The sequence below is a fragment of the Grampus griseus genome, assembly GCF_964374135.1.
Source record: "Grampus griseus genome assembly, chromosome: X".
NCBI classification, from domain to species: Eukaryota; Metazoa; Chordata; class Mammalia; order Artiodactyla; family Delphinidae; genus Grampus; species Grampus griseus.
Window position 1 is genome coordinate 20,551,499 of NC_138999.1, and position 10,837 is coordinate 20,562,335.

General features: G+C 50.0%; 1 protein-coding gene across 1 annotated transcript; it reads left to right on the plus strand.

Annotated features, from left to right (window-relative positions):
- Window positions 1-6,837: 6,837 nt before the first annotated feature.
- Window positions 6,838-9,279, plus strand: LOC309839475 (transcription factor SPT20 homolog; the record flags this gene model as incomplete). Its single annotated transcript, XM_082681215.1, has 1 exon — window positions 6,838-9,279. The coding sequence occupies one exon, from the start codon at window positions 6,838-6,840 to the stop codon at window positions 9,277-9,279; it is 2,442 nt and encodes an 813-aa protein (XP_082537341.1).
- Between the last annotated feature and the right edge of the window lie 1,558 nt (window positions 9,280-10,837).

Consider the following 10,837-nt stretch of genomic DNA (forward strand, 5'->3'; position numbering starts at 1 on the left):
GTGAATTATATGTGATACCATATAAGTTGCCACAAGCCACTCAATCTCTTAAAGCTAGCGATTCTGAGTCAAATTCAACTTTCCTTGTTTTCAACTCCTATAACCAATTACTTATCAAGCCCTGCTCAATCTACCTGAGAAGTGATTCAAGTATTTCCTTCACATCTTCACTAACATTGACCTCATCAGTTGCCACTGGGATATTGCAGTCACTTCCAAACCTGTTTTTCCTGCCATCAGTCTCACCCTATTCCAGTCCATTGTCCTCACCATGGGGCCCCACTGTCTTAAAGAAATAAAAGAAAAGGCAATCGGAAGGGTGGTGGTGAGGCAAAAAATGGCTAACCGTTAATGAGTTCTCACTATGTCCCAGGCATTTTTCTACGGATATGGTGTATATGGGTTATGTCACTTAAACTTCAAAACAATTAAACGAAGTAGCCATCATCATCATCAACAACCCAATTTATAAATGAAGAAACAGGGGCACAAGAGAATCAAGTAACTTGCTCAAGGGAACACAGATAATTAGTGGAACTACAGTTTAGACCTGACAATCTGTAGAAATTGGCAAGATGATTCTAAAATGTATGAAAAGACAAAAGGACTAGGATTGCCAAAATTACTGTGCAAAAGAAGAACAAAGTTGGAGCTTTATCACTACCTGGTGTCAAAATTTATTATAAAGCTACCGTAATTAAGACACAGTGGTATTGGCACAGAGATAGACAAATAGATCAGTGGGCCAGAATTGACAGTTCAGAAATAGGGCTTCACATATATGGTCAATTGATTTTTTGCAAAGGTGGGAAGGCAGTTCAACGGTGAAAGGACAATCTCTTCAACAAATGATACTGGGACACTTGGACATCCATATGTAAAAAATGAACCTTGACTTATACCTGACACCTTATACAAAAATGAACTCAAAGTGGATAATAAACCTAAATATAAAGCTTACTGCTATAAAATATCTAGAAGAAAATACGAGAATACCCTTTTTAAAAAATAAAATATTTATTTGGTTGCCTGGGGTCTTAGGTGTGGCAGGCGAGCTCCTTAGTTGTGGCATGCGAACTCAAGTTGCAGTATGCACGTGGGATCTAGTTCCCTGACCAGGGATCAAACCTGGGCCCCCTGTATTAGGAGCACAGAGTCTTATCCACTGCACCACCAGGGAAGTCCCAGGAGAATAGCTTTGTGACCTTGGGTTAGGCAAAGATTACTTAGATCTGATACAAAAAGCATAACCTAGAAAAGAAAAAAGTGATCAATTGGACTTCGTAAAAATTAAGAAATTCTGCTCTTCAAAAGGCACTGTTAGGAGAATGAAAAGACAAGCTACAGACTGGGAGAAAATGTTTGCAAAACACGTATCTCCTAAACGACTTGTATCCAGATCGTATAAGGACTCTCAAACCTCAATGATAAGAAAACAACCCAATAAAGAATAGGCAAACTATTTGAAGAAACACATCAACAAACATATAAATGGAAATAAGCTCAGGAAATGGTACTCAGTATCACTAGTCATTAGGGAAATGGAAGCTAAAACCACAATGAAATACACTAGACACCTATTAGAATGCTTTTAAACAAAACGAACCTGTCAATACCAAGTGCTGGCAAGGATGTGGCCGAGACTCTAAACATTGCTGTTGGGGACACAAAATGGTACAACCACTTTAAAAAACAGTTTGACTGTTTCTTATAAAGTTAAATGCACACTTATCACGTGACCCAACATTGCCATGCCTGGATATTTACGCAAGTGAAATGAAAACTTATGTTCACAGGAAATCTTATTTGCAAATGTTTACACTGACTTTGTTCATAATCACCCCAAAGTGGAAACGACCAGAATATCTTTTAACTGTTAAATGGGTAAGCAAACGCTGGTACCACCACACGATGGAATACTATGCAGCAATAAGAAGGAACAAACTAATAATAAAAGAAACAACATGGATGAGCCTTAAATGTAGGTATGTTAAGGAAGCCGGTTCCCAAAGCTATATGACTTATGACTCTATTTATGTGACATTCTGGAAAAGGTGATATATAGGCACAAAAACATTGATGGTTGCTAGGAACTCTGGGTGAGGGAGGAATTGACTCCAAATATGGACGAGGGAATTTTTTTGCATGACGGAACAGTTGCATGACAGCTGCATGGTTGACAAAATTTTTCAAAACTCCCGGAACTGTACACTGAAAATGGTAACTGTTACTCTATGTATATTATAACTAAAACGAATTTCATGCTCCACTCAGTGAATGTGTAACAAACCAGTTGACTACTGTAAATTAGGTTAATTATCTTGTAATTAATTCAGTTCTCTGCCTCCTCTAGCATGTCTTTTCTGGCCATGGGTTTTCTCAGCATGTGCATCTCTGTCGAGCTGCCGTAGGGGACGGCAGCAGTTGGACTCCTTAGAACCAGCCAGTGTGCTCGTTGATGTGCTCAGAAGGCTCCAAAGATGGTGTGCACTGAGAACATTTTCAAAAAACCTCGTGCTGTGGAAAGAGCAGGCAATTAGGGAGCTCAAGTGCAGGGGGTGCTGAGCCATGGTAAGCACTGTCTGGCCAGCTAAAGCTCACCGGAATACACGCACAGCCAGGGACAGAGCCTCACCCAGCGCACGTGTGGCCAGACTGCCTTGGGGGTCCTCCCGGGGAAGAGTAAGGCGTGGGCCACACTCTCCACTGTTGGCATCGTGGGCTGTAGTAGCTGACAAAAACCTCACGTGAAATCGCCCCGTCCACTTGGATGGAGTACAATTTCACGTCTCCACACGCCCACCTATATTACAGAGCACACTGTCTCCATCACCAAGAGTGAATGGCCGCATTCTTCCATGGCTCTTCAGCCACAGGTGTAGCCCATGCTGCCGGGGCCCTGCCCATCTCCCCGAGGTACTTGCCATCCTGTACACGAGGACTGAGTATTACTGCAAGCACTCCTGACGCTCTCTCTGAGGGCACCCAGGCCACAGGAGCATGGGTGGCTCTCACATGTGGCAACCCAGAGTGATGGGAAATAATGCCCTCAGGACTGTCGTCAGTCAAATGAGAGAGAGGAGTGGATGGAGAAACAGCCCAGCTTCCTTGCCTCTAGGCTAGAACAACCTGAGCTTGCTCCGTACTGTCTCCCAAAGGGCCCCAGCAGGGACCGGTTGTCCACAGCGGCCTTCTGCTCATGACTCTGCCTTTGATCACCTTCTTCCCCATCCCTGACTGAGCTGCCCTTCCCCTGACCAGTGTCTCTCGGGATGAGCTCCCAAATAAACTCCTTGCACGCGAATCCTCTTGTCAGGGTTTGCTTCTGGGGAGCCCAACCGAAGACACAGTCAGGACCACAACTGAGCATCTCGCCCATCCCATGACAGAGTGGGCAGATGCACCTCTCTACTGAGAGAGGGGTGCCCGGGGATGTCAGCTTAGGGGCTGCATTTGGATCAAGCTCATGGCTTACAGAGCAGGGTAGTGGAGGGGTTCCTCACCAGGGGGATGATTTTGCCCCCGCAAGGCCTCTTGGGCAATATCTAGAGCCGTTCTGGGTTACCACAACGGGGGATGAGTGCTGTTGGCGTCTAGTGGGGAAGGCCAGGGGTGCTGCTAAACACCCTACGGTGCACAGGAACACGCCCCCTCACAAATGTCGCTAGTGCCGAGGCTCAGACACCCTGGCGCACTACAGCACGACACTCAGAAGACCCGGCTCGGGACGCCTTTCTCACCGCTAAAGAGGGGACGAAATGTTTCTTCACACGAGTCTTGAAGTAAAGTAACTAGAGCAGGGGGTCAATCGTTTCTTCGTTCTTGTGCCAACTTTGTGCCAAGTGATGACCAAGTTGGTGACCAGACAAAGACGGAAAAGGCATCGTGTCTGCCCTCAGAGAATCCAGAGGCTGGGTGTGGAGAACGGTGCAAACACACGCTCGATTCCCTTCCGATGCGAAGCCTGGCTCTGATACGGCGTGTGGTACGTGTGCTTTGGCAGAACAGCAGAGACGAGGAGGCGAGCTCCTTGGAAGTCAGGAAGGGATATTTGAGGTGATGGGTGGAGATTGGCAGGTGACTAAGCAGAGACGGCACAGAGCCCTGAAGGGGTGGGCCTGTCGGTGCCCAGTGACTATGCTCAGAGCACAGAAAGCAAAGGAAAGAGAGGAGAGGAAAGAGGTGGGGAGCAGACAGGCGCCAGGTGGTGAGAGACCTTGTCTGCAGGGCTGGGGCAAGGTGAGCAAGCCAGGCACCCAGGGCGCCGGCCCTGTTGGGACCTGCACAAGCCGAGGGTGGCTGTCTCCTTGCACCCTACACCCTGGGCTCCTGCTTGCCTCACCCTAGCCCCAGCCCTCCTCCTCTGTCATGCTGAGAAGCTACCAGGCCTGGTCTGCAGGCTGGGAGCAGCCCCCAGAAATCCTGGACTTTACTTTTTAGAAGGATAACCTGACTCCAACACAGGTCCACTGTGCCACTTCCCCTCCAACAGAATCTACCTCAGATCCCCAAGAAAGCAGAGCTTTCCCTTTCTAATTAGCCTCTCCACCTAAACGGAATACTGTCCCAGACTGGTACTTCTCCAGACCCAACACACAGCAAATTCCTGAGGACAGAAGGTGAAGGGGATCATGGTTGGTGAGAAGCCTGCAAGAGGCCGGCAGGCAGCTAAGTTCATCTGTTCAAGTTGGAAGGATAGGCAGTGCTTTGAGTGAGGGTCAGAGCTCCTGTTCACCTCATTCAGTTGGGCTTGATTAAAGTTGGCTATTTGGATGACTGGATAGCAAACTATGGTTTAACTATCCAGTCTTACGCTTAGCCTAAAGGTGGGCATGTGGAGGGGAAAAGAGAGAGACAGGGAAGGATGCTTTTAAGGAGCTAAGAAACTAAACCGATTTCAAGCCCCCCCGAGGCATCCACAAGTATTCACATTGGCCTTTCATATCCGCGGGTTCCGCATTTGCGGTTTCAACCCACCACGGATCAAATATAATCAGATCTGCAGAGGGAGAACCAGGGATGGGGACATGGAGGGCCTACTGTAAGGACTTGAGCATCTGAGGATTTTAGCATCCTTGCGGGGGCGGGCGGGTGTCCTGGAACCAATCACCCGCTGATACCGAGGGACGACTGTATACATTTGCCCAAAGACAACTGATATGCCAGGAGAAAATTATTCTTGTCTATTGCTGAACGAGGGACATGTTTAAGGAACTCTTAGTCAAGGAGTTTTTAATCCTATTTCAGTAGACTGTATCTACTGTAATATGTAATTATCATAATTGCTATTGGTTAGAAAAACATTTATTTTATAGTAGTCTGTAATTCAGGAATTTCACCAGTTTATCTTGGATTCTTCTCATTTGTGACTTCACTATGAATATTGTATTATCATTATGTCTACACCTAAACATCAAGAGATTCTTGAAAACAGAAAACAGAGAAAACCTGTCCAAAAAGGCTGGCAGATTGCAAGGCAACAATATTAATGGAAAACAATGGCCCATAAATTACCTAGGACTCAATCATACCACTCCAAACCACCACTAGGACTGTAGCTATGGTCTACAGTTAGAGTAACCATTTAAATTGTACTGCCGTCACCTGGAACAACAGTTCGCAACCCTATCAGATGCAAACCACCTTTTAAAACAAACAATCCTGAATGGAATTCTTAGACGATATGAGGTACCTACCACACACTTTGAAAAAGACTATAAAACCCTTTCTGAAATACCTAGAGAAATAAAAGGTAAGTACTTCTGTAAAAGAATGTCATGTTACGTGCACATCTCTATGAACACCATTAGGCAGGAGATCACTGGAAGAATCAATGAAGAATTCTGATGCACCAAATACAGCGAGCCTGCATGTAGGCAAGAGCTATGTATGGGGACTCTGTTTTGTTTTGTTTTGTTCTGTTTTGCGGTACGCGGGCCTCTCACTGTTGTGGCCTCTCCCGTTATGGAGCACAGGCTCCGGACGCGCAGGCCCAGCGGCCATGGCTCACGGGCCCAGCCGCTCCGCGGCACGTGGGATCTTCCCAGACCGGGGCACGAAACCCGTGTCCCCTGCATCGGCAGGCAGACCCCCAACCACTGCGCCACCAGGGAAGCCCTATATGGGGACTCTTTGGGTGTGTGAAATTGGCGATGGACACCAGGAGCAGTCCTGCCACTGGGAACAAACAAGACATTCCCAAAACAGTGAATAATGCTTGGTGAAGTGATCGCCAAGAAATGACCACCTTTCATGACCTTCCCGGCAACTGCAGTACCACGCAAATTGGTGCGTATTAAAGCCGCACCGAAAAATTATAGATTTTTATTTTGTTGGCTGCTTGTGCTTTTCAAGGTTATAAGAAAAGAAGATGTGGCGAAGCCCAGCCCTTGGTGGAAGTGCAGACCCCAAAACCAGAAGTGAAGGGGGCGGGCCTGCGCCCAAGAGGCAATAGAAGGATGAGGCCTGAGCCTACGATCTGCGCAGGCGGACGCACGGATGCGCGCGCCTTCGGGGGGATGTGCGGGGGTGGGGGGCGTGGGGGGCGGAGAATCGCTTACATTCACATCCGGGTCATCTGCTGCCACGCGAGGCGAGCGAGATCCAGCGCGGTGGCCGCTTGCACGCCTTTAGGTCTTTCCCTAAATCGCAGGTATTTTGCGCGCTGCTTCTTCGGGGGCGGGTGTCTTGGTGTCCTTTTGGAGGTGAGGCTGGTCGCGCCACTGTGGAGTGGCCGCGTTTGCAAGAATGCTCGTCGATACTGCAGACAGGGTTTTCACCCGGTTCATCCGCTCACTTACATTTTCTCTTCCATTAGGGCCCCCATTTTGTACCGCAATGGAGCAGGCTCTAGAACGAGCTTTGGATCGTGCGGAGTATATCATTGCAAGTGCCCGACAGAGACCTCCGGAAAGGAAATACCCATCTAATGGGGAGAAGTCTCTCTATGAAAAACTTTATGACATTTATGTTGAAGAATGTGAAAAAGAGCCTGAGGTTACGGAGGAATTAACAAGCAACGTGAACCTGTTAGAGAAGCTTCTTAGGAGAGAGTCGTTGCCGTGTTTGGTGGTCAACCTGTACCCAGGAAAGGAGGGCTATTCGCTGATGCTCAAGGGGGAAAATGGATCATCTTCGGAGATCATCCGACTGCCCTATGAAGAAGGGGAATTGCTCGAATACTTGGATGCAGAAGAATTACCTCCTGTTTTAGTGGGTCTCCTGGAAAAGTCTCAGGTTAACGTTTTTCATCACGGGTGTGTGATAGCAGAAATACGGGACTACAGGCAGTCCAGCGACAGGGAAGCTCCCCATTACCAAAGCAGGCATATTCTCTTACGTCCCACGATGCAGACTTTAGCCTGGGATGTAGAGGCCATAGCCAGCGATAACCAGAATTGGACCCAGGAGGACAAACTTTTGCTTGAGAGCCAACTGATCTTAGCTACGGCTGAACCACTGTGTCTAGACCCTTCTGTATCAGTAGCGTGCACTGCAAACAGACTGCTCTATAACAAACAAAAGATGAACACTCTTCCCATGAAAAGGAACTTCAAGAGGTACTCTATGGCCTCTCTGAATCGGCAGCAGGAGCTGTCTCGTCCACCTTCTCCTGAGCTAAGAGCCCTGACTTCCTGCAAAAGAATAAGAGAAAGTAAAACAGCTGGGAATTACGGCCTCAAAACTTTTAAAGCAGGAAGTTGTGTAGATATGTGGGAACAGAGACGCTGTGACTTGGCCGTACCTTCTCAAGTGGACGTGGAGAAATATGCTAAAAGGAAGAAGTCTGTCGGATGTGATGACTCACAACCGACAGTCTGGCCAGTGCATGAGGTACAAGGTGATCTTGCATTTGGAGGTGACGCTGGCTATCAGGCCCAGGCAACAAGGCTGACCGTCAGGCAGCTGACTGATAATTCACTTGCCTCTGGAAAAGGGTCTGGTACAGAAGCCACGTGGGAGAGACAGCTGTCTCCCCCCCACTCCTTCGCAGATGACCATCCCTACAGTTTCCCGCCCGGGGCAGAGTCTGATGCTGGGAGAGTGGTCAGTCGGCCCGAGGAGTCGGTCCAGGAGAGCACCCAGTGTCCAGTGCAGATGTCACACAGCTCCAGTGGCTCAGCCGGTCTCAGGCAACCTTCTCCAGGGAAAGAACCAGAACAGCCTAAGACTGGGTGGGTTCAGTCTTCAGTGCCCGACAGCGGAGCCACACATCCACCTGCACCCATGCGACTTCCTTGGCACTCAGGAAGGAGCTCCTGGGGTGAGAGTCTCACTTCACAGCAGGCAGGCAGCTCTCAGGCATGTGCATCTCCTGGCCCTGCTCCTAAGCCACCAGCTCTTTCCCAGGAATCCTCTGTGGAGCAGAGCCCAGTTAGCACGCTTCCTGCCACCGCCCTGTCCACTGCGGGCTCATCACAGACGACCTCGGTCTCCCGGGTCACGGTCATCTCCGTTGGTCTGAAGGTCATCAGAGAAGTGGGCCCCAGACGTGGAGGCCAGGCCTCGGGGAGAAGCTGTGCCACCAGAGCCCCAGCTCCCAGGGGAATCCAGCCGGGCCACCTGCCCGCAGGAGCTCTTCCGCCGCCGCCGCCGCCGCCGCCGCAGCCTCCTCCTCCTCCAGAGAAAAACGCTTCGGATCTCAGACCCTTTCCTGTGGTGCAGCTGCCCCGCGGTTCGCTCCTGTGCAGCAGCCAGCAGCCGGCCCCGCAGCCGCGCCTCCCCCAGCTGCTTCCCCTGCAGTGGCCCTGCGCCCCGCCTCCTCGGCTGCCGGCGTCCCAAGGACTGGGGGCACGGGGTCCGAGCGCACAGGGTCCGGAGGCACAGGTTCCGGGGGCACAGGGTCCGGGGGCACAGGGTCCGGGGGTACAGGATCCGGGGGCACAGGTTCCGGGGGCACAGGGTCCGGAGGCACAGGGTCCGGGGGCACAGGGTCTGGGGGTACAGGATCCGGGGGCACAGGCTTCAGGTTCACAGGGCGCCGCCGTTCCCAACACGGTCGTGCGTGCCGAGGAAGCCGTGGTTATTCACCTCGGTGCAGAGGACGGCTTCCAGCCGCCCCAGGTGCTCGTGTTGTCCCCGCCGGGCTCTGGCCTGAGCAGCCCCGTGCTGAGTCCCCCGCAGCAGACGGGCTGGGCCTTGGCGGCCCCGCGGCCGCAGTTGCAGTTCAGCGTGCACGTGCGCCGCCGCGCCGCCGCGCCTTGCCCTCGGGGCCCGCAGCCCAGCAGCCAGGCCGCGGGCACCGCGGATAGAGGCCCGCCAGCCGTTCCCAAGCCCTGAGGCCTGGCTGATTTTCTCTCCTTTAGAAAACACAAGAGCAGCGACCGAGTGCATTTCGAGTTTCACCCGCATTTGGGTTTTGTTTTAATGTGTCGCTCTTTTACGTTGTTAGACGTACAAACTTTCTGCAGAGGCACAAGCCCATGATTTTTACATAGAGACGGGGAAGTGCTTTACTAAACTGGCAGGGTTTCGCCGAAGCCATCGCTTGGGCGGTGGCTGTTGACAGTTGTTTTTATTGCGATGTTCTCAAGTGTATCCACATCCAAACTAGGGTCAGTTTAAACTCCTGAAGCCTGTAATTTCTCTCAAGCAATAAAACTGCAACACCAGTCAAGTCAAAATTAGTATTATTCTAACGAGGTGCTACTAACGCATAACTGTAGCAGCGTCACCCTTCTACGTGTACAGCTCGGTAGTGTTAAGTGGACTTCTGTCGTTGCTGTACAGCAGATCTCTAGGGTTGTTTTCTTCGGGCAAAAGTGAAGCTTTATCCCCGTGAGCACCAGCTCCCTGTTTCCCTCGCCCCAGCCCTGGCCCCCACCCCTCTATTTTCTGTGTCTCTGAGTGTGACTGCTTTAGATACTTCGTAGAAGTGGGATCGTACAGGATTTGTCTTTCGTGACGGGCTCATTTCACTTAGTGTCCTGTCCTCGAGGTCCATCCATGTTAGCGTGCCACAGGAAGGTTGTAGCTGTTTACAGGTGCTTTGAGTGTACCTACGATATACTGCCGCGGCCTACGAAGGATTAGAAACGTCCTTTGGAAGAGAGTGCACTTCCCTATTTGTTTATTTAGTTTAAAAGCTTTTTGCACCAGTGTCTGAAATGCAATTTTTATACATTTGGTTTGGGAAAAAAACAAAAACAAGCTAACGCTACCAAAACTTGATGCTTGTCATCTTGCTATTGAGGCCATGGGATACCTCCCAGTGCGCAGCATGCTTTAGGGGCCCTTGCTTGCGTGGATGTCCCCAGCCCTTTAGAAGGTGCCCCCCACCCCCAGAGCCCAGCTGTTCTCCTCTAGGCTGCAGTCGCTGGCTGTGAAAGGGGGATGTTGTCTTCTCTCTTTATAAAACCGTTTACATTTTTGAGAACCCAGGGTTATTTGCAGAAGGTAAATATCTAAACATCTGGAAATGGGTTTGTCTTTCAAGTGTTTTCAACTTTGGTACATTCTGAAGTGGAGTCCCTCTCCCCTGAGTGGTCACCAACTGGTCAGCTGTCCCTGCTTCCTCATTTCTTTTTACCTTCTTTCTCGTTTCAGTGGGGCTCAGAAGACCCCTGAAGTTTTCTGTTTCCGTTTCTTACTGTGGTATAATTGACATAAGGATCAACCATTTTAAAGCGTACAATTCATTGGCATTTACTGCATTTAGAATGTGGTGCGACCACAGCCTCTGTCTGCTTCCAAAACATTTTCATCGCCCGAGAGAAATCTCTGTACCCATTCAGCACTCACTTCCCAGCTTCCTCTCCCCCAGCCCAGGAAACCACCGATTTGCGTTCTGTCTCTACAGACTCCCCCATCTCGATTTTTCCTCAAAATGGAACCAGAG